At 42.8% G+C, this 23,797-nt stretch overlaps 1 protein-coding gene across 2 annotated transcripts in view; it reads left to right on the top strand.

Moving 5' to 3' along the window:
• RAB3B (RAB3B, member RAS oncogene family) overlaps positions 1 to 23,797 on the top strand; it is a 79,603-nt gene that overhangs the window by 45,572 nt on the left and 10,234 nt on the right. For both annotated transcript variants that reach the window (XM_004476495.3, XM_004476496.3), the window contains exons 3-4: positions 14,225 to 14,343; positions 17,245 to 17,369. In XM_004476495.3, coding sequence (XP_004476552.1) covers positions 14,225 to 14,343; positions 17,245 to 17,369 — 244 coding nt within the window. The remainder of the gene's footprint in view (positions 1 to 14,224; positions 14,344 to 17,244; positions 17,370 to 23,797) is intronic.

Here is a 23,797-nt window from a genome sequence, read left to right on the forward strand (position 1 = left end):
GAGAGTCAGCAGGAAACTCTTATAACCTGCCTCCATGTTGTTCATCCTTTGCCCCCCTGGCTTGGAGGGAGTCTGGTTGGGGAACAGGTATGCAACAGGGCAGGAACCAGGGATGGAGGCCCCAGAAATAACTTCTCACTACTTGTGTGATCTCCTAAGTTCTGTCATTTCTTGTGGCCCCCCTCTCTTTGTCTACAGCATGGAAAGGGACCAGGAAGAAGAGGTGGTGTGTACGATCTCATAGGCCCCTTTCCAACCAACCCGAGGTTTTAAATGAATTTTCCCTACTAAGCACATAGGCAGTTTTGAGTTTCCACTAGGGCCAGGTGCTACAGTTGAGGCCCTGTCATTTAGTTAAGGATAAGATTCCATCTGAAGGGGTTCATAGGCTGTACCACTAACTGAAGTAAATGTGTTTGTGTGCAATGATACAATGCTAAACCATAGAAGGGCAGAGAAGTAAGTTAATTTGTCAAGGAGAGGAGGTCAGGGAAAGCTTCTGATTTATGGTTTTGAATTATGGAAAGGGTATCCCAGGCAAAGATCAGCATATGCAGAGGCCCTGAGGTGTGAATGAATAGTCTTTGGGAAACCACAAATCATTAGGGGAAGCTGGAACTTTTTAGTTCCGTTGAAGAATTAGAGGGGAGGAGCCGGAGCTTGATCCTGAAGGGTCCCTAAGGCTCCACTGTAAAGCTTGGAGCTGCTCGCATGGGCTATGGGAAGCCAAGGAAGCCAATGAGACAGAGAGGAAGATGATGAGATTTGGGTATTAGGAAGATCCATCTGACATTCAGTGTAATCTATCCAAGTTGTTGCAGGCACCCAATAAATCCATTCTTTCAACAAATATTTATTGACACCCCTCTACCCCCCTACTTTATGGACCAGGTGATCTGCAAGGCGCTGGGAATACAATAGTAAGCAAAACCAGACATCCTGTTCTTGTAGTACTTGCAGTTTGTCAGGGGAGATAGACCTTTAATTAAATAATTATACAGATAAATACAAAATTACAGTAGGGATGAGAGCGACAAAGGAGAAACACATGGTGCTAGGAGTGCATATAATTGGCAAATTTGAGTTTGCCAGGATGGTCAGGGAAGCTCTCTGCTGAGCTGAACTCCAAGAAAGAGTGTTTCCTCAAGGAGAGCCAGTAGGAAAGCTCCATGAAAATGGGCCTTTCCTGCTTTAGAACCCCATCCAAATCATGTTTACCTTTTCTGGTCCAGACATAGATTCCAAGCAGGTACCACATCTTATTCATCTATTTATCTTCAGGACTTAGCCAAAGTTTGGTATAGAATTAGTGCCCAGAGAAGATCTGAAAGAAAATGAAGGAAAAGAAGAAATACCCTTTAGGCCAGGGTTCTTAACCTGTTTTGTTCCATGGACCCCTTTGCCAGTCAGGTGGAAACCACAGGTTCCTTATTAAGTCCACACTATACTGTGTATTTTTTATTTATTTATTTTATTTAATTCCCCTCCCCTCCCCTGGTTGTCTGTTTTCTGTGTCTTTTTGCTGCGTCTTGTTTCTTTGTCCGCTTCTGTTGTCGTCAGCGGCACGGGAAGTGTGGGCGGCGCCATTCCTCAGCAGGCTGCACTTTTTTTCGCGCTGGGCGGCTCTTCTTATGGGCGCACTCCTTGCGCGTGGGGCTCCCCTACGCGGGGACACCCCTGCGTGGCACGGCACTCCTTGTGCGCATCAGCACTGCGCGTGCGCCAGCTCCACACGGGTCAAGGGGGCCCGGGGTTTGAACCGTGGGCCTCCCATGTGGTAGACGGACGCCCTAACCACTGGGCCAAAGTCCTTTTCCCGATATACTGTGTATTATTTAATAAATATATCACACCTGCAGCCACACGTTTCCACAAGAATAATGTTTTTTTGAATTTCAGTTCAAGCTCACAAACTCCTTATTCTTAAATCCCTGCTTTAGGCACTTTTGATATTTGAAGAGAGCAGTACTATTCCCTACAGAACTAAACATCTTCCTTCACTTGCTCCTCCCATCATATGGTTTCACGCTCTGTCTTGGTTTCTGCTAATTGTCAAGGTCACTGGCCCAGGTGATTTAAAACATCTAAAGATGTAGCCTTGTGATAAGAGCCTTGTGAAAAGATGAAACCCCTTTTCATCATTCATTGTCTTTTACCTTCTTAAGCCTCTGTTGGCCCTCTGGTGGAATGGGGATATTAGTACTTCTCTCCCAAAGTCACTCTATAGATTAAATTGAGACAGTAAGAAAAAACTTTGTAAACTCTAAGAGTTAAACAAACATAGGGTTTAAACATTTGGAGAGCTACCACATGAATGAAGAATTAGATTTATTCTTTGTGTTTCCAGAGAATAGAACTAAGTCACTAGATGCAAATTACTACATGAAGATTTCAGCTCAGCAGAAGGAAGGACTTTTCTGAAAAGCACAGCTGTCCCTCAGTGAAATGGCTACCTTGTGAGGTTGTGGGTGCCCAACATTGGAAACACTCAACAATACAAGTGTGCTGTGGAAGGAATTCCTATTTTGAATAAGAGGTTGGATTGAATAACTTCTAAAGTTTCCTTTGAACTTTAGAATTAAGCAATCTGATGATCAAGACAAATGGAGGAACTGGGAGAGAGCATATGTGCAGAGAGTAGAGCACGAACAGAAATACGGAGACAGAAATGAGTGTGGCATGTATGGGTGACCGTGAGGAAACGCCAGAAGAAATGAAATGTCTATGTTGGGTTAATCATTCAATGCAAGACAGAAAGACTAACGTTGGTTGCGCAACTTTTGTGTTCCTTAAACATATGATTTCATTTAAATTTTGCAGCTTACCCTCCAGTGGAGGTGAGTTTCTTGGCCCCTGGGAGTCTTTAGAATAGTTGAAGGACTTCCTGTGTGGGAGGCTGCAGAGAGGGCTAGGTCCTGGGAGATTGAAAACAGAAAGTCTCGGGCTTTAGGCTGTGATGAAAATGTACAGGCTTTGGTCAACAGACAGGATTTGAATCCTGACTATGCCTTGGTATAGTTTATGGCTCTAGCAATTTTCTTAACCTCTGAGACAATCAGTTAATTCATATATAAAATGAGGACTTAAACTTGGCCTGCTTCAGACTAATGTAACAACAAAGAAATGTAACAATTAAGAGAAATAATGTGGAGTAAAGGGGATCCTAGAAAAAGCACAGGTTTTGGAATTGGACAGACCCTGGCTTGTATCTCAGTCTGCCAGCAATTGGCTGCTAGATCTTAACGTGTTATTTAACTTTTCCTTGCCTATTCATAGAGGTAATAGTATTTCAGAAGATTATTTTGAAACTTAAATAAAATAAGAAAAGTACTTAACATAGCATTTGACACATAATAATGCTCAACTATCAATTTTATATTGTTACTACAAATAATAAATGAGGCCCCATATATAAAGCCCTTATCAAAGTGCCTGGCATGTAGTAGGTGTTCACTTGCCTTCCCCCTTGCCCATATGTCTGTTCTCCCCACTGACGAGGCTGCTGGATGCCAGGACCATAGGTTGCTCCCTCTGTTATCTGTTCTCTGGCATAAAGCTCTACCCATATAAAGAGCACAATGAATGTCTGTCCCTTAGAATGAATTGATTGCTCTGGATGACATAGTCTCTTCCATCAAGTAGCCAGTGAGTCATGCCTCTTTCTTTCTCTTCCTTCCTGTCTCCTCTTTGGTTCTATTTCTGATTCTCATCAGTGGGAGGGAACTGGTGTTCATCAATGTGATTTTTTAAAATAAAAGATATACAGAGGGAGGTTCAGGAGTGATTCTGTGGGCAGCTTTCCATTGAGCATGGGATAGTGAGAGCTGGATTGTTATTATATCCAATCTTGCTTTTCTTTAAGTGAAATAGCAATAATGACAATATCAACAGTAAATAGCAGTGACTGTGAGCTTTACTGAGCACCTACCATGTGCCAGGTACTCTACCAGACTATACCCATACATTATCCTCACAGGACCTCTTCAAGATTCATATTATTATCACCACTTTACAGATGTGGAAACTGAGGTTTAGAAAAGGTAAATAATAATGATAATGATAAATACTTCTATATATGAGCACCTCTTATAAGCCAGACTTTTAAAAAAACATTATCTTGTTTAATTACAAAACCCTACACAATAGGCATTATTATTTTTCCATTTCAAAGGTGAGGAAACTAAACTGACAGCTCACACAGATGATGAGTGGCAGAGTTGGGAGTCAGCCTGCTCAACTGTTGAGCTTGCCCATTCCCTTTCTATCAGACCCTATTGCTTCTCTTTGAAGAAGGCATTGAGACTTTGGTTAGAGGCAGGTTCGAATGGGGATGGAATTTACACATGGCACAAGATTCATCTACTCCAGCCAGGCAGACCCTGAGTCGCTGACTCTGTTTCTGGAGCTTGTTATCATCCAAGTGGTTTCATTTGCTCACTGTCTACAGAAGCCAATACTGAGTCACTGGATTTAGAGAAAAGAAAGAGTTTATTGCAAAGTCAACCAGCAAGGAGACTGAAAGCAAGCCTCAGATCAGTCTCTCCAAGCAAAATGGGGTCTGGAGTTTTACACTGCCAAGGGAAGACGCAGGCTTAAGGGAGTGACTGAGGACAGGGTAAAATGATGTGGGCCTGTTCAGTTTGGGGAAAGCAAGGTTAAATGGAGCAAGCTATGTTGCAAGTAATGCCTGGTCTTTTATTTTTTATTTTTTTAATTTTTCATTTTTTAAAAAAATATTACATTAAAAAAATATGAGGTCCCATTCAACCCCACTGCCCCCACCCCCCATTCCCCCCACAGCAACACTCTCTCCCATCATCATGACACATCCATTAATGCCTGGTCTTAAAATAGAGGCTTAGCAGTCTCAGTGTTTAAACCAGTCAGAGCTGGCTTTAGCAGGCACTGCAAAGGGAAAGGAAACAGTAGCTTATCCTGCAAGTCATCAAGCCTCCCATGTATAAACATAAGGAGGTGGGCATTTGAATGAAAGGGAAGTAGAAACTTCTATAAACCAGTAAGGGGAAGGGCCACTCTGAAAAGTGGGCTGGTAAGCAACAGTTTCAAGCTGATTTTGGAAGTATGAAAAGAATGACTGATGCTTATATGGGACTTAGTATGTACCAGAAACTCTTCGTAGCTTTTTTTTTTTTTGTAAACTTTTCTTTTTAAATTTATTTCTGTCCCCTTCCCCCAACCCCCTGATGGTTGTTCTCTGTGTCCATTTGCTGTGTATTCTCCTTTGTCCACTTGCATTCTTCTTTGTCCACTTGCATTCTTGTCAGTGGCACCAGGAATCTGTGTTGCTTTTTTTTATTGTGTCATCTTGCTGCATCAGCTCTCCGTGTATGCGGCATCTCTCCTGGGCAGGCTGTGCTTTTTTCTCAGGGCAGCTTTCCTTGATGGGCACTCTCCTTGTGTGTGGGGCTCCCCTACGCAGGGGACATCCCCGTGTGGCACGGCATTCCTTGTGCGCGTCAGCACTGTGTGTGGGCCAGCTCACCACACAGGTCAGGAGGCCCTGAATTGAACCCTGGACCTCCTATGTGGTAGGCAGACACTCTATCAGTTGAGCCATATTCTCTTCCCCTAGCATTTTATATATAACAACTTCCTTAATCTTCACAACAAATCTATGAGGCAAGTACTGTGTTATTATTTCCGTTTTATAGATGAAGACAGTAAGGCTCAAAAAGGTAAATTGCCCAAGGTCACTGTGTTAGTTATCTATTGCTGCATAACAAATTACCCCCAAACTTAGAAGCTTAAAACAACAAATATTTATTATCTCACATTTTCTGTGGGTCAGGAATTCAGGAATGGCTTAGCTGGATCTTCTGGCTCAGGGTGTCGCACAAGGCTGCTATCAAGATGTCAGCCAGGTCTGCAGTCATCTCAAGGCTTGACGGGGGTGGTGGTGAGGGGGGATCCACTGCCAAGTTCACTCGTGGTTGATGGCAGGGTTCAGTCCCTCACTACTTGTTTACTAGAGACATCAGTTCCTTGCCCATGGGTGTCTCCACAGGGCAATTCTCAATATGTTATCTGGCTTCCATCAGAGCAAGCAAGTGAGAGAGCAGGAGAGGGTGCCCAAGATGGAAGCCAGTGTCTTTTTGTAACCTAACCTCAGAAGTAACATCCTATTATTCTTATTGTATTCTATTTGTTAGAAGCAAGTCACTAAGTCAAGTCCACACTCAAGGGAAGAGGGTTACACAAGAGTATGAGCATCAGAAGGCAGGGATCATTGGGAGCCATTTTAGAGGCTGCCTACAATAGACACATAACTAGTATGGTAGAATAGGGACCACACCCAATAGTCTGACATGTGAGACTATGCTCTTAACCTCAGCACTATATGGCCTTTTTGTTTAACAAGCAGTAATTGAATCCCTGCTGTGTGCACAGCCCTGTGCTAGGCACAGGGAGTACAGAAATGAAAATGACTCCACGTTCAAGTTCATTTATGATTCCAATATCAGGGTATCAATTAGTTGGATATCATTTGGACCTTCTCTCTGTGGGATTGAACTCTTCAGTTAAAGAGCTAGAACACAGGGCCAGTCTCCAGGCAGAGAATTCCCAGAGTAACAGGGCATGACTCAGGGGGAGTAAGAAGAGCTGAGACCTGGTTGTAGTACAGGAACTTAGAAATTCTGCCTGGGCCACTAGATCACCAGTCTGGGAGAGTGGCTTAGTTCTAAACCTACTGGATAGGAAGGCACTGAGCCTGTAGGACCTGTAGGAGGGAGGTGGTGTCTGTGGAGTTGCTCTGAGGAGTTCAGGATGCAGAGGCAAAGATGTGGAAGGGTGGATCAAATGGTACTGGACTTGCTACAGTGTTTCATAGGCACATGCACACATACACACAGAGCTTATACATAGATATAGCAGATAGTAACTATTTCTCTCTTCAGCCTAGCACAGTGCCTAAAATTCCCCTTGTTAGATTTTCACTCATTCATTCATCCATTCACTAATTCATGAGCTGGAGAAAATGTATTTGTCAGAACTCAGGGAGGAATGCTGTATGTGGTCACAAAGGATACTCTAATAAGCTGCTTGAGGTGAAGAAACCCCCGAAGACCATGCTAAACTAACAGGAGATGGTGCTTCATTTGCTCTTCAAGGAGGGAGGGTGTGTATAAATGCAGGTTTTGTTTGCTGAGTAAGGTTGTGCAAGTCTGGGCCAGAGTTGAATTGTTGAGGATGTGGAGGAGTTGAGCCCTGGCAGAAATAAACTGTTATTTTTTTTATTTCTCCCACCTTGTCCTATAATTTTATCCCATAAATACCTCTTGAATCTGTTTCTACTCTATCCTCATTGCTTCCATTCTAGTTCAGATCCTTATTGGGTCTTATCTGAACCACTGCCAAGGACCTCCTAACCAGCCTTCTTGCCTACCATATCTTCTCTCTCCAGTCCATTCTCTACACCACAGCCAGAGTGATCTTTCTAAAAGTCAGATCTGCTTGTCTGACTGCTTGTCTGACAGATCTAAAAGTCAGTTCTTGCCCTGTTCTGCCCTTTCCCTGCCCTGCCTGGACCCGCCCCCAAGTTCTGCTGGGGATTTATAATCTGTAATGGAGACTTGCAGTCTGGAAATCATGGAAATCAGCCCTTTTTGGCCTCTTTGCCTTTTTACCTGATTTTGACTTGTTTTACCTTTTCTGTCCCTGACTGGATTAGCACACAATTAGACCTGGGGACTTATAATCTGTAATGAGGATTTGTAGTCTGTAAATTGCCCCTTTTCACCCCTTTTTAGCCCTTTTCCTCTCTCAACCTGGGACCCATAATCTGTTATTTTCTCCCATTATCTTCTCACATTTTCTTAATAAACTACTGGCCTACCTGAAAAAATAAAATAGGGAAGCAGACTTGGCCCAGTGGTTAGGGCATCTGTCTACCACATGGGAGGTCTGCAGTTCAAACCCCGGGCCTCCTTGACCCGTGTGGAGCTGGCCCATGCGCAGAGCTGATGCGCACAAGGAGTGCCCTGCCACGCAGGGGTGTCCCCGCATAGGGGAACCCCACACGCAAGGAGTGCGCCCCGTAAGGAGAGCTGCCCAGCATGAAAGAAAGTGCAGCCTGCCCAAGAATGGCACCACACACATGGAGAGCTGACACAACAAGATGACGCAACAAAAAGAAAACACAGAGTCCCGTGTTGCTGACAAAAACAGAAGCAGACAAAGAAGAACACGCAGCAAATAAACACACAGAACAGGCAACTGGGGTGGTGGTGGTGGTGGTGGTGGTGGGAAATAAAATAAATAAATCTTTAAAAAACATATAAAATAAAATAAAATAAAATAAAATAAAATGAAAGTCAGATCTGATCGTATTAATCCCCTGCTTTAAAATCTATGATTCTAGAACGTGGGAGAGTGTAGGCTATGATGTGGACCATTGACCATGAGGTGCAGTGATGCTCAGAGATGTATTCATCAAATGCAATGAATGTGTCATGATGATGGAAGAGAATGTTGCTATGGGGGGAGTAGTGTGGTGAGGGGGATGGGGGTATATGGGACCTCATATTTTTTTAATGTAATATTAAAAAAATGAATTAAAAAAATTTATGATTCTAAAAGATGAAGTTCAAACCCCACAGCATGGTATTCAAAGCACTTTAGCTTTATCACCTACCCATTTTCCACCATTTATTAGGTGCTTCTGGAGTACTTACAGGCAAAAACGGTTCCTTCTGCCAAAATACCTTTCCTTCACTTCTCTTCTTGAAGAACTCTTCCTTTAAAATGTCCCTCTTGTCCTCCTTATATTGCCAAATAAGCATAGCTTTAGGTGATGCTACTGGCCTCAGTGCAAAACCACCTGTAGAAGTCATTATGTGGTCTAGCTCCTATTTCTAATTCTCCTCCTAAGCATTTTATAGGATCGCACATTCTCACCCCTTGGAAGTTGAGTATGGGCATGTGATCTGCTCTTAGTGAAATGGAAACAGTGGCAACTTTAAGAGCCAATGCATGCCTTACTCTCTGGTAGCTGCTCTGTCAGTCTTTATCTTGAATTTAGGAAGACAAAAAGCAGAGCATCAACAACTCTTAATGGACATGTAGCAATAAGGAGAAAAAAACCTTGTTTAAGCTGCTGAGATTTGGAGATTGCTCATAACTGCATACACAACGTATCCTGACTGATATACCACCTCTGCTCTTAGGCCTTCTATGACTACCCGTAGACCACCATGTGTCTATCTTACCTGAACTTGTGTTTCTATATACCTTATCTGAACATTTTTTTCTATACCACTTTTCTTGTACCAATGATACATTGCCTCATATTGCTAATTATCCATTTATGGATATGTCTTAGCCACTTCCACAACTGTACTGAGGCTTCCTGAGGTCAGGAATGGTGCTTGTTCCATTCTATATCATGCAAAATATGGTTATGATTAAGGCAGTATATTGTAAATGGGTGTAGGAGGCAGACTTGTTTTGAATCCCAGTTCTGACACTAATTGGACAATCTTTCTGAACCACAGTTTCCTCTTCTATAAAATGAGAGCAATAATATATACCCTATAGGATTTTTCAAAGATTTGTGGATAGTGCGTACAATGTATATACAAATAATAGTATGTTGTAGTTATTGTTCTCAATATTTATTTTTATTATCATTGTAGATGGTGTTCAGTAAATGCTTGTGTATAAATCATCCATTGATTGGTGGGTATAGTGGACTTGTGCATTGGACTTGAAATCAGAAGTCCTTGATTTAAGGCATAGATTTTGTCACCAGTCTTGTGACCTCAGGAAAACCACTTACCCTGTCTGCATTTCTATGTTCTCAACTGTAAAATGTAAGTAATAATGACACTTACATCACAGGATTTCATAACATTTAAATGCAATAATGTATAGAGGAAAATGTTTTAATACAGGCTCAAGCATCACACTTTTTAAAACTGTAATGAGAAAGAGAAGATTGGCTGGTCCCTCACATAAGCATCCTAGTGTGTTCCAGTCATACTTTGCTGTTGGCCTTGTCTGTGCTTACTTACTTGCCTACATATTTGTATTTCCAACTAGATTATGAATGTCTTGAGATCAAGAATTATCTCAGGGAAGCAGATTTGGCCGAATGGATAGGGCATCTGTCTACCACATGGGAGGTCCAAGGTTCAAACCCAGGGCCTCCTGACCCGTGTGGTGAGCTGGCCCATCGCAGTGCTGATGCGCGCAAGGAATGCCATGCCACGCAGGGGTGTCCCCTGCATAGGGGAGCCCCATGCACAAAGAGTGCCCCCTGTAAGGAGAGCTGCCCAGCACAAAAAAAAGTGCAGCCTGCCCAAGAATGGCGCTGCACACACAGAGAGCTGACGCAGCAAGATGATGCAACAAAAAGAGACAGAATCTGGATGCTGCTGACAAGAATACAGGCGGACACAGAAGAACACACAGCCAATGGACACAGATAGCAGACAACTTGGAGGGGAGGTGAGGAAGGGGAGAGAAATAAAGAAATAATCTTAAAAAAAAAAAAAAGAATTATCTCAGTCATTTTTTCCCATAAAAATGTTTTTTTCTTCTCATGTAGGAATAATACATGCTAATTGTAGAGAATATAAAAATATACCAAGAAAATTAAAATCATAGTAATTCCTATCTTTCATTCAGGGATCATCACTATTAACCTTTTGATGTGTTTCTTTTTAGTTTTCTTCTTTGCATATATATTTACATAAGTGATATCATACTACATATAAGCATTATCCTATGTCATTAAATATTCTTTCATAAGTAAAATGTACATTTAATCATTCTCCTAGTGTTGACTATATAAGTTGATGATGACAGGACTGGGCCCCATCCCTAGCCCCCCGACCTGAATGCAGAAGCTGCAAGTTTATGATTAACTTGCCCCATTGTGGAAGGGCGACCAGCCGTTTACTCAGGAGGAGCCACATCTCGTGACATAGAACAGCCCCCCATCCTGAGCCTACGTGTCCAGATACAGTTCATTTCCTCACAAGAAAAAGAAACCTCATGACCCCACCCCTAGCCTCCCACACCCCTGGAACTCACTGCCCCTAGCTCACCATCCCCAGCCATCCCTATAGACCCTCAGGTCTTACCTAAGCCCAAACCCACTCCCACTAACCAAGCATGTTCCCGCCTATAGATGTACTGAAAAATTTATGACTCCCTCTGCCACGGGTAGGCTGAAGTTTATTCTTCAGACCCCCTCTGTTGGGAGAGCTTCGCAATAAATCCTTGCCTGCAATCGCTGGTCTCCACATCCCAATTATCTCACTCCAACATCTAACAGATGATACTTTTTAACTATTTAAATAAAGCTGTAACAAGTATTTTTGTGCATAAATATTATCTGATTTTGTTTTATTAAGATTTTTAGAATGAAACTTTCTGGGCTAAAGGGGTATGAACATTTTTAATACTCTTTTTTTTTTGTGGGGGTGAGTAGGGGTGGATATGACCTTTATTGAGCTTATCCACCAGAATGGAAATAATATCTGTACAAAACCAAATGTTTGTTACTGTAACTTCTGCATCACAACTAAAATTCAAACAGGTTTTTAAAAAACAGTCAACTCAATCAAAACCTACTACTTCAGAATCAATAAGCTTCTTTGAAGCCTCAGTAACACTTAAATATGGTTAAGACTCAAATGTAGAAATTTGGTTGGTTGGAAAGTTAATTTAACTTCCAACTTGCTCAAATAGAATTACAAAAAGGCAAAATTGTGTTTTTCAAGAGATACAGTCCACTGGAATCACCAACACTACGCAGCTGTGAGAGTATTTAGAGATGTGAGATACTAAGGAAGCCAGACGTCCTTTAGACAGTCTCCTGCTGTCCTTTCTTCCCAATCAGAGAATTGTGGATATATGGAATGACACCACCATCAGCAACTGTAGCCTTGATCAGAAAGTCCGGTTCTTCATCTCCATGAATAGCAAGTTGCAAGTGATGAGGGGTACTATATTTTACCTTGAAATCTTTTGATGCATTCCCTGCCAGTTCAAGTACTTCTGCGGTGAGGTACTCCAAGATGGCTGTGCTGTACACAGCAGCAGTTGTACCCACACACTCATCGCTGGTTGTCCAGATTTCAGGTGTGGATGGATTCGGCCTACTGGGAACTGCAAAAGCCGGCTCTCTGCCAGCAGGAAATCACCTTTGTCTCGGCCTTTCTAGAGTCCTTCCCAGCCTTACTGCCAGCCATTTCGAATTCTGCTGAAGTTCAGACAAGCAAGGCAGAGAAAGGGCTAGTCAAACACCTAGCAAGATCCCACCACCTACTCCTTCGTTGCACCGTGATTCAAACTGCCTTAATACTCTTGATTTCCAGAAAGGTTGAACTGAGTTCTACTCCCACAAGCAAGGTGTGAGGTTGTACATCTCACTGCATCCTCATACATATGGGAATTACCATTAAAAGTAAGGCTAGCTAACAACAGAAGCAGACAAAGAAGAACACACAGCAAATAGACACAGGGAACAGACAACTGGGGCGGGGCAGGGGGGAAGGGGAGAGAAATAAATAAAATAAATAAATCTTAAAAAAAAAAAGTAAGGCTAGCAGGGAGGTGGATGTGGCTCAAGCTATTGGGCTGCTGCCTACCACATGGGAGGTTGGGGGTCCAGTTCCAGGTGCCTCCTGGAGAGGCCAGCAGGCATGGAGGCCTGTGGGCTGACACAACAAGATGATACAACAAAAGAGACACAAAGAGGAAAGACAATGAAAGACACAGCAAACCAGGTTGGTGAGAAGGCTCAAGTGTTTGAGCGCCTCTCTTCCACATGGGAGATCCCAGGTTCTGTTCCTGGTGCCTTCTAAAGAGAAGATGAGTGAGAAGCAACCACAAACAATGTGGGGGGGGGGAATAAATAAATAAAATCTTTTTTTTTTTTTAAGTAAGGCTAACAGAGTGAGGGTAGCTCAGTTGATGAGTACCGGCTTTGCATATACAAGGTCCCAGGTTCAATCCCTGGCCCCTGGTACCTCAAAAAAAAAAACTGCTTTAGGGGAGTGGATGTGGCTTAGGCAGTTGGGTACCTGCCTCCCACATGAGCTGCATGTGGTTTGGTTCCTGATGCCTCCTAAAGAAAACAAACAAACTAGTAGACATTGAGCAAAAAGAACCAGCAAAAAACAACAGACAATGAGAAAGATAACAAGTAGACAGGGTAAAAGCAAAAAAACAAGCAGGGAGCAGATGTGGCTCAAGCAGTTGGGCACCTGCCTCCCACATGGGAAGTCCAGGGTTCAGTTGCTGGTGCCTCCTAAAGAAGAAATGAGCAGACAACAAGAAAAACAGATGAGGGAGCCATCTCGGGGGTAGGGAGAAGTAAGGCTAATAGTACAATTGTAAAAATGTTCTTTCATGAATTATAGCAAATATACCTTACTAATGCAAGGTGTTAATAATAGGGTGGTATATGGGAGCTCTGTAGTTTATATATTTTATGCATATTTCTGTAAACCTACAACATTTCTAGCAAAATAATTATTTTTTTAAAAGTAAGGCTAACTTCATAATATAATAATTATACATTTACATGGATTGTGAGTTGTTCATGCCTTTTGCCCATTTTTCTATTGGGATTTTAATTATTTCTTATTAATTCCTAGGAGGTTTTTAAAATCTTTTTGTTCTAATCACCAAGCACAATAAAAGACAAATAAGGGAAGTGGACTTTGGCCCAGTGGTTAGGGCGTCCGTCTACCACATGGGAGGCCCACGGTTCAAACCCCAGGCCTCCTTGACCCATGTGGAGCTGGCCCATGCGCAGTGCTGATGTGTGCAAGAAGTGCCGTGCCACGCAGGGGCATCCCCTGAGTAGGGGAGCCCCACGCACAAGGAGTGCTCCCCATAAGGAGAGCCGCCCAGCGCTAAAGAAAGTGCAGTCTGTCAGGAATGGCGCTGCCCAAACGGAGAGCTGACACAACAAGATGACGCAACAAAAAGAAACACAGATTCCCAGTGCCGCTGACAACAACAGAAGCGGACAAAGAAGACGATGCCGCAAATAGACACAGAGAACAGACAAGGGGTGGGGGAGCGCAGGGAGGAGGGAGAGAAATAAATAAATAAATCTTTTTTTAAAAAAAGACAAATAATAGGTGCTTCTTAAATGTGCCTTTGGTTTTTAGTTCATTGTCTTTGGGACTTTTTAGGAACCAAAGTAGATTTCCTAAGAGGCTGGCTCTTTCCTTTTGCCACCCAGGACACTGCTGGGCAGGAGCGGTACCGGACCATCACTACAGCCTATTACCGTGGTGCCATGGGCTTCATTCTGATGTACGACATCACCAACGAGGAGTCCTTCAATGCTGTCCAAGACTGGTATGAGATAGATTCCTTCATTCATTCAGCAAACTGAAAACCTACCTGTGCTAGGCCCTGTGCTGTGTGCTAGAGAAACCAAGATGAATGAGACATGGCTCCTGCCCTCAAAGAGTTCATGGACCAGAGAAGAATGGTCAGTCAGTTAGTGATGAAAATATCATGTGATAGGTATAGTGAGGAGAGGCACCAGGACGTGGGACCCAGCCCAGGGAATCAGAGACCGTGTCCTGGAGTTGCTGACACAACATTTTGTAAGATGAACGGAAGTTAGCCAGAGGGGCTAATGAGTGAGAATGTTCCAAGAAAAGAACACAGATGTGCAAAGGTGAAAAGGTAGGTGAGATGGTAGGAAGAGCCTAGGTCATGAGGATTTTGTTTGGCAGGTTAAGGTGTTTGGATTTTATCACACAGGTGATGACATTTGAACAGAAAACATGTTCAGATTTATGTTTTAGGAAGATCACTCTGGCTATAGTAGAGAGCAAATTCACATACCACTTCTCTTTAAAGTTTATCCTTGGCCTGGTCTAGGGCACCGAGACTTGGACATATGGTCTAAAAGGTTCAGTATGCAATGGGAATCTGCATAGCGCCCCAGTAGTACAACTCGGAAGCAACCATGTCCTTCTTGGGGCATTACTCACCAGGAGAAGGGAGCATAAGTGGTAGGGCATGTGAGCGGGAGGGGCCAAAACCTAGTGCCCTTAATAAGTGGAAAGAATAAGAGTAGAGAAGCATCTGGACTGTGACTGTTCCCCAGAATTAGAGAGGCTTACAGGACAAGTGCACAGCAGCTGTGCTGGCCAGCACCATGCTTGTCTCCTGCTCCCTTTTGCCCAACATCTACCTGTTGAAGACCTCCTTTCTCCTAAGGAGTGGTCGCCCTTACTATGGGAAGCATTGCTGGCGTTTTGGAACCTTGAGCTGAGAGTGACCTTGCAGGATGTCTGCTGTACTCCCCTGTTCTGACCAGCAGTCCAGTGTGCCATCTGGGTGTCTCACATTCATAGTGCCATGTTCTCCTTCTTTGCCTCTTGGTTGTCCTCTTCTTCCTTCTTTTTCTACCTTCCCTTCTAACAGCTCCTTCTCCTCTCTACCTTCCTTCTTTCTCTTTTCTATCCTCTCTTTTCTCTTCCCCTTTCCTTTACTCCTCTTTTTTTCTCTTCTCTTTTCTATTTCTTATTTCTTCTCTTGCTTCCAGTCATGTTTTTTCACTCTCCTTCTCCTTTCCCTCCTCCATTCATTCTTTTCTTTCCCTGCTCCTCACCCCATGGGGTAATTAGCTTTCTTTAAGTGCCTCCACACTACTCATTCCCTCTTGGCCTTGACTCCTTTTCTCTTTCTCCATCAGTTCCCAGTTTATTCTGCCTCAGGAACACAGTGACTTTAACACCCGGTGATGAATCCTCCAAGAATAACCTGAGCTTGTTGCTAATTTGGGAGCTGAGAGGGGATGGGCTGGGCTGGGAGGAGGGAAGAAGATGACAAGGAGGAGCATGGAAGAGATAAGGAGAGTTGCTCTAGACACCTGCCCTGAGGCTGAACGCTGAATTTCTCTCTCTCCCAAACCTTGCCCTTTGAGTTTTTGCCTTAGGGAAACTTGGTCTCAGCCTACCTTCCTGCTGCCCCATTTAAACCTCAGTGCCCAGCATGGGGCAGCTCTTGGTGTAAGTGGGCAGTCGGTAGTGGTTGAGTGAATTCCATTCTTTGAGGGAATGGTTCCTCACCCTAGGGTGGTAGAGGTTGGTGTGGGATCCGCTTTAGGAGCAGGGTCTGCAATAGATCCACATTGAGGTTAGGGCTGAGTTAGGCTGTCATTGTCAGATAGGCTCAAATTCAAGATCTGTCTCAGGATTAACCTTTCATTTGCTCATTTATTCATTTATTCATCAAACATCCACTAACACCCTCTCTGCTTGGATTCTGTGCTGGATGCTGGCATCACAGAAGTGAATAGTCCTGTCCCTCTCTTCAAGGAGAGACAAATTCAGTCAAGTGGAATAAGTGTCACAATGAAGGTACAGAGAGCCAAAAGGGAACATGATCATTTCTATGTGACGGGGTGATTGGGAACAGAGTTAGATCCATCCCCACAAAAAGATGTCTCTACAGTACAAGGGCCTTATTATATTCCCTCTCTAAAGTTTTGTTTCTAATTATAGAATTAATACATGCTCATTTCCAAACTTTGCAAAGTATGTAAAAGTATTTTTAAAACATTTCATAATCATCCTACATGGAAGAAACCACTGCTGACATTTGATTTCTCCAAATAGTCATGATCTAAGGCCTTAACGAAAGTTTGGGAATCACAGAGGAGGAGAGAGAAGCTAATCGGGCCTGGGGACGCTTGAGAAGGCTTCTCCCAAAGAAGTGTGGGGTCTGTGCTGGGTCTTGGAGAATGAGTTAGGAGTGGGGAAGGCACTTCCTAGTATAGGCAAGGACACAAGTCATGAAAGAGATTTCGGGGAATGGGGAGATTTGTGAGGCAGGAGGAAGAGTGATGTGGGTAGAGAGACAGAATGTGAATGGTCTTGAAAGCCTAAATGAAGGATCTGGATTTTAGTATGCAGCTAGTCCAGGGGCTAGAGAAGTCTTTTGGACAGGAATATACATGGTGAGATTTACATTTTTGAAAGAGCTTTCTGCCCAGAGAAGAGAGGGATGGGCAGACACATCCAAGGACTCCAAAGAGTTGGGCATGGTTTGTGACCAGGGCTTAGGGGTCAGCAATTGTGTCAACCAGCAGGTACAGGACTGACTGTCCTCAGCCAAATTAATTGACAGTAGCTTGGGTGTTGCTAGCTCAGAGAAAGGGTAAGCACTTCTTTGACCCTCACAGGTTCCTTTCTCGCCTAGGAAGGTGTGATTAACAGTCCTATCTCTATTTTTCTGTAGGGCTACTCAGATCAAGACCTATTCCTGGGACAATGCACAGGTCATCCTGGTGGGGAACAAGTGTGATATGGAGGAAGAGAGGGTTGTTCCCACTGAGAAGGGTCGGCTCCTTGCAGAGCAGCTTGGTACGTGCCCAGCATGCATATGTGCGTATCTATGTGTAGACACGTGAGCACATGGGAGTAGGGGAAATGGAAGGGAAAAATGTGTTTGTATTTGTGGCATTAAGGGTGTGTCGTGATTGTGAATTATGTGCTCTGTGCTTTATATTTGTATGGTGTACATATGTCGTTTGTGCTTGTGCCTGTTGGTAATTTATCTCTTATGTGTATATTTTGTTATTTTGAAATTTTAAATTTATGAACCTTTTTTTACCAGCTTCTTCCACAAAGGATTTGAGGTGTCTTACAAAAATCACCATAGTACAGTAAAAAAAAAAAAAAGTAAAGTGAGAAAATTGGGCCAAAGGGAAAGCCAAGAGTAGGAGGAAAATAAGAGGAAGCCAAGGGTTAGATAAGTATGTGGTAAGTTTGTGGGCACCTTCAATAGCTGGGTCAAAATATTGGCTTGGGGCTTCCTAGCAACCATTGCAAAGAGGGAAACATAAGTTATATGGCTCAGAGTGTCCTTAAGATAAAAACACACCAATTATTCCAGAGAAGCACTGCTTTTCGTTGGCAACTGACTAGTAGATGCTGTACAGTGAATGTGATCATGTGTATCAAACCTCCTTACAGCAACTATATCACTAAACATCCTAGGCTGTTTCTTTGTTTCTCTCAATGTAAACTGATGCTTCCTCACCAAAACACAATTCACAACCAAAAGCAATTAATTCTATGAGGGAATGAAACTACATGGCTCCAATGTGCAGCTTAGTGATGCTCTGACTTTTTCCAGGGGCAAAGCATCTTGATTACTGTGCTCATTTGAGGCCCAAATGCCTCAGATGTGTCTCAGTGGCTCCACGGCAGGATCTTTACCAACCCTTGCTTAAAAGAGTAGTTTTGGCTTTCATTTGCTTTATGTATTGGAGTTCAATGTAAGATTATCTTAGAGAAAAAGTTCTATGGCTGCAGGAAGTTTGAAATTGGGTAGCTCCCTAGAACAATGAATGAACTGCTTAGCATTTAGCCAATACCCATGTGTATTTCTCACAACCTAGATGTTATAAGTATTGAGGAGTAGAGAGTTTATTCTCTCTGAGAGTTTCTGAGTACAGATATTTGCAGCTGTAGGTGGATAAACTATGTAATATATGAGTGTGAGCTGTGTGTTGTATAAATTTGGTTAAGAGTATTGTGCGTACCTGGGGGAGGCCTGTCCTATACTTCTCTCTCCCACCCTGACCCCTTAAGGATGGCCTGGAAAAGAAATTAGAAAACTATAGATGATTAATAAGTTGGGGAATTCTTCTTGGGTCTTCCTATTCTTACAACATTACAGAGGTTCATAGGGTGTAGAAAGTGCCTCCACCCATCCTTGGGGAGGGCGGAAATGAGCCTTGTTTATCTTGTTGCCACGTTTCCTAGCGTACGGCCTGGCACTGAGCAGGCTTTTCATGTTTTGATTTATAATTATTAAATTTTTATTATTGCTAAGCTTTGGGTTGCTTCATTGTATTTCAGTCCAATTAAAATTTCCTGAGCATCTATTCCATACTGTGCTATGGGATAGGATAAATTTCCTAGACTGAAGAAGCTCTATCCCAAGAGAGAGCAGACAGACTGTGATAGTGCCAGTGATCAGTGTGCTGATAGAGGAATGCACTGGGGTTGTGGGAGCACAAAGGAGACACCTAATTCAGTTGGGGGTCAGAGGAGATGATGCCTAAGCTGAGGCTTAATGAGAAGTAGGAGCAGCCAAGTGAAGGAGAGAGGCAAGGCCATTTCAGGCAGGAGGAATACCTGGCAAAGGCAGAAGCTATGTGTTCAGGGAACCATAAATTGTTGGATGCTCTGAGCCTAGAATAGTGTTTTCCAAAGAGAGGGAATTGTGCCACTGGAAGTGTGCAAGGTGGTTTTAGGTGGCATGCTAACATCCTTAAAATTAATTATGTATTTAATTTGTGTATGTTAGAAAAAATATAACCAGCATGTCAAGCCCAACATGACTAGTTTTTTTAAAGGTGATTAGGTTAAACATTTATTAGGTGCTTACCATGTGCCAGGCACCATTTTAAGTGTTTGAACTATTACTCATTTTATTTAACCCCCTAGAAAGGTCTGAGATATGTACTTTTCTTATCTCCAAAGGTGATAAAAAAACAAACAAACAGATAAGAGGGCAGTGGATGTGGCTCAAGTGGTTGAACACCTGCTTCCCACATGGGAGGTCCCAGGTTTGGTTCCTCCTAAAATCAACAACAACAGAAAACAAACAACAAGCAAACAAATGGAAAAGAAAACCACTTAGGGGAGTTGATGTGGCTCAGTGGTTGAGTGCCAACTTCCCACATATGAGGTCATGGGTTCAATATCCAGCCTCTGTACCTCAAACAAACAAACAAACAAAAAACATTCTTAATGTCACACAACTATAAGAGGTAGACCTAGGATTTGAACCCAAGCAGTCTAGCTCCAGAGTTTATGCTCCTAACCCCTTAACTTTACTATACAATTACTATGGTAATAATAGCTTTACCTCAATTTTCTCATTAATTCTCACTATAACCCTTCAAAGTAGGTGCTATAGGGTATGTTTGGAATGGTATTTTTTTTTTTTTAAGATTTATTTTTTATTTATTTCTCTCCCCTTCCCTGACCCAGTTATCTGCTCTCTGTGTCCATTCGCTGTGTGTTCTTCTGTGACCGCATCTATCCTTATCAGTGGCACCAGGAATCTGTGTTTCTTTTTGTTGCGTCATCTTGTTGTGTCAGCTCTCTGTGTGTGCGGCACCATTCCTGGGCAGGCTGCACTTTGTTTCGCGCTGGGTGGCTCTCCTTACGGGGCGCACTCCTTGCGCGTGGGGCTCCCCAACGCGGGGGATACCCCTGCGTGGCACTCCTTGCGCACATCAGCACTGCACATGGGCCAGCTCCACACGGGTCAAGGAGGCCCGGGGGCTTGACCCGGGGTTTGAACCGCAGATCTCCCACATGGTAGGTGGATGCCTTATCCATTGGGCCAAGTCGGCTTCCCTGGAATGGTATTTCCTACTATTCCATGAAGTCCCAATGAAAATGAATTTCAGAGACGTTAAATAACTTGCTCAAGGTTACACAGCTAGAAAGCAGGGCAAGCAGTATAGATTCCATCAAATTTCTGTAGGAACAGAGACAAAAGTAAGTTGAATTCTAAGTGCAGGGTTTAGGGAGGCACTTGAAGAAAGCCTTAATGAATTGCTTATATTTGGACAGGTCACAGTAACCCATCTCTGTCCTACACAACTTCCTGAACTTTCCTCTATCACTTACCAGAACTTGTCTATTTACATTTCTATCTCTCCTGCTAGACCTGGAAATCAGGGATTATGTCTAATTTGTTTCATTATCCCAAATACCTAGCACAAGGTAGACATAAATTCATTCATATATTTGTTCACTTATTCATTGAAAAATATTTATTGATCATATACTCTGAGCCAGGTTCTGTCCTGACAGGGAGATATAATGGTGAACAAAACAACCTTGATTCTTACTGTCATAAAACTAATAGGGAGAGAGAAACATTAAAAAAGAATTATACAAATAAATATATAATTATAAATTGATTAAATGGGTGAATTGTGTGGCATGTGAATTATATCTCAACAAAGCTGTTAAAAAGTTTGTGATAAGTTCTACATGAATTAAGACCCTTGTTATTGCAAGAGATAATAAAAACCTAAATCAAAGTAGCTTTAATCAAAAAGAGAATTTATTAGCTCATGTAATGGGAAGTCTACTGGATCCAGAACTCAATTGCATTCTCCATTTCTCAGTTTTGCTTATTTCTTCAGCCTCCTTCTGCAGTCTGACTTTCTGCATGGAGGTAAGATGGATAATGGCAGATCCAGATTCCTATCTTCCCAACTCCTCCAGAAAGAGACTTTCTCTTTCCCAACAACCATATATCAATCTCAGAGAAGACTATGATTGGCCATCCGTGAGTTGTATGCCTGTCTCAGTAGCTGGGGGAGGCTAGAGTTATAAATGATAGTCCCACCACAACTATTTTAAATGATGGTCCCCTAAAGGAAGGAATGCTGGGCAGATAAAAATAACTTAAGTCCATCACAAGTGCTATGAAGAAAGTAAAAAAGGGAGACCTAATTTTAGATCAATCAACTTCTTCTGCGAAAGAAACATGCTAGCTGAGAACTAAAAAATGAAATAAGGTTAGCCAGAGTGTGATGTTTTAGGGATGAGAGTGCTCCACATAGGTATAGTCATAATGTGAGTTAGAGATTAACACATTCATGAGTCAGAAAGAAGGCATGTTGCAGGGACTAAATAATGAAAGGGAGAGTAGTGTGAGAGAAGGGTAGGGAGGTAGGCAGAGGCCAACTCATGCAGGGTCTTGTAGATCATGTCAAGAAGTTTGCAAGAGTGTGATCAGATCTGGGAACAGTGAGACAGGATGCCTTACCTTCTTCTGTCTAAGGCATTAAGTGTCGGTGGTGTGCTGGCCAGCACCAGCAGCACCATACTCGCCTTTATGGGGTTCTTCCTGAGGACTCCTTTTCTTTTTCAGTTTAACCAGTCAAGACTATCAACTTGGCCAGCAACTAGCAGTCATGAAAGCTGTGAGTAGCAGCAGGGCCCTGGGACTTCTATATCCCAGGACCTGGGTGAGACCAAAGGAATGCTGAGGCAGTGGATCCTTAGGAGGGCAAAGGAGTTTCAGGGGCTCCTATTCTGTGAAGCTGGCCACTTTAGGGCCTGTGCCTCCATGTGCCCCTTTTGTGCCCTTCAGAAAGAGGCTTTTTTATTGTGGCAAAATACACCGAACATAAAATTTATCATTTTAGCCATTTTTAAGTGTTTAATTAAGTGGCATTAAGTACATTCACAATATTGTGCAACCATCACCACTATCTAGTTCCAGACCTTTTTCATTACCTCAAATGGACACTGTCCCTTGTCATCTCTAAATCTGGTTTCTAGCTATGACTTTGCCTCTTCTGGTTATTTTGTATAAATGAAGTCTTACAGTATGTGCTCTTTTGTGTCTGGCTTCTTTTACTTAACATAATGTTCTCAGGGTTCATCCATATAGCATGTGTCAGTACTTAATTCCTTTTTATGGGCAAATAATGTACCATTATATGTATAGGCCACATTTTGTTTATCCATTCATCTATTGGTGGACATTGGGTTTTTACCTTTTGGCCATTGTGAATAGAGCAGCTGTGAACATTGATGTACAAGTTTTTGTTTGAGACACTGTCATCAGTTTGTTTGGGTATATACCTAAGAGTGGAATTGCTGGGTTATATAGTAATTTTTTTTTTTAAGATTTATTTTATTTATTTCTCTCCCCTTCCCCCAACCCCCACCCCATTTGTCTGTTCTCTGTGTCCATTTGCTGTGTGTTCTTCTTTTTGTCCGCTTCTGTTGTTGTCAGTGGCACGGGAATCTGTGCTTCTTTTTGTTGCGTCATCTTGCTACATCAACTCTCCGTGTGTGCGGCTCCATTCCTGGGCAGGCTGAACTTTCTTTCGCGCTGGGCGGCTCTCCTTACAGGGTGCACTCCTTGCGCGTGGGGCTCCCCTACGTGGGGGGCACCCCTGCGTGGCAGGGCACTCCTTGCGTGTATCAGCGCTGCAATGGGCCAGCTCCACACGGGTCAAGGAGGCCCAGGATTTGAACCACGGACCTCCCATGTGGTAGGTGGACTCCCTATCCACTGGGCCAAGTCCGCTTCCCCATATAGTAATTCTATGTTTAGCTTTTTGAGAAACTGCCAGACTGTTTTCCATAGCAGTTACATCATTTTATATTCCCACAAACAGTGTATAAAAGGTCCAATTTCTCCACATTTTTGCCAACACTTGTTACTTATCTTTATTATGATGATAATGATGGTCTATTATTATCTTTATTGTTGTTGTTGTTGTTGTTGTTGTTATTGTTATCATCATCATGATGACTGTCCTAGTGGGAAAGCTAGCCCTTCCCTGGATCTGATTGGGAATGGACTAGCTCAGAGAAGGGAAATACACCTCTGCACACAGAGAAGGAAAAGACACATTCAGAATATGGTCTTGAAGTACACACATACACTCATCCCAGCAAAGTGTCATGGGTTAAGCACTGGACTCAGAGTTAGCAGATTAGAGGTTTTATCTTGCTTCTCCCACTAGTTTACTGTGTGACCTTGAATATCTTGTTTCCTATCCCTGGGTCTCAATGTGCCGCCTGTAAAACAGGAGGTTTGCATTAGTTGAGTGGGCAGATCGGTTTAACTCTATCTTTGAATTTATGGTTTCTGTCCACACAGTTCTCCCGTCATCACTCATCACCCAGACCCCGCAGACCTTTGTATGAAGCCTTGCTTATTAAAGTTTCTTGATAAATGTTTAGATTGGAACTGAAATAAACTATAGAAACCTTGAGATAGAAAGACCTAA

Source organism: Dasypus novemcinctus, chromosome 9, assembly GCF_030445035.2.
Source record: "Dasypus novemcinctus isolate mDasNov1 chromosome 9, mDasNov1.1.hap2, whole genome shotgun sequence".
NCBI classification, from domain to species: domain Eukaryota; kingdom Metazoa; phylum Chordata; class Mammalia; order Cingulata; family Dasypodidae; genus Dasypus; species Dasypus novemcinctus.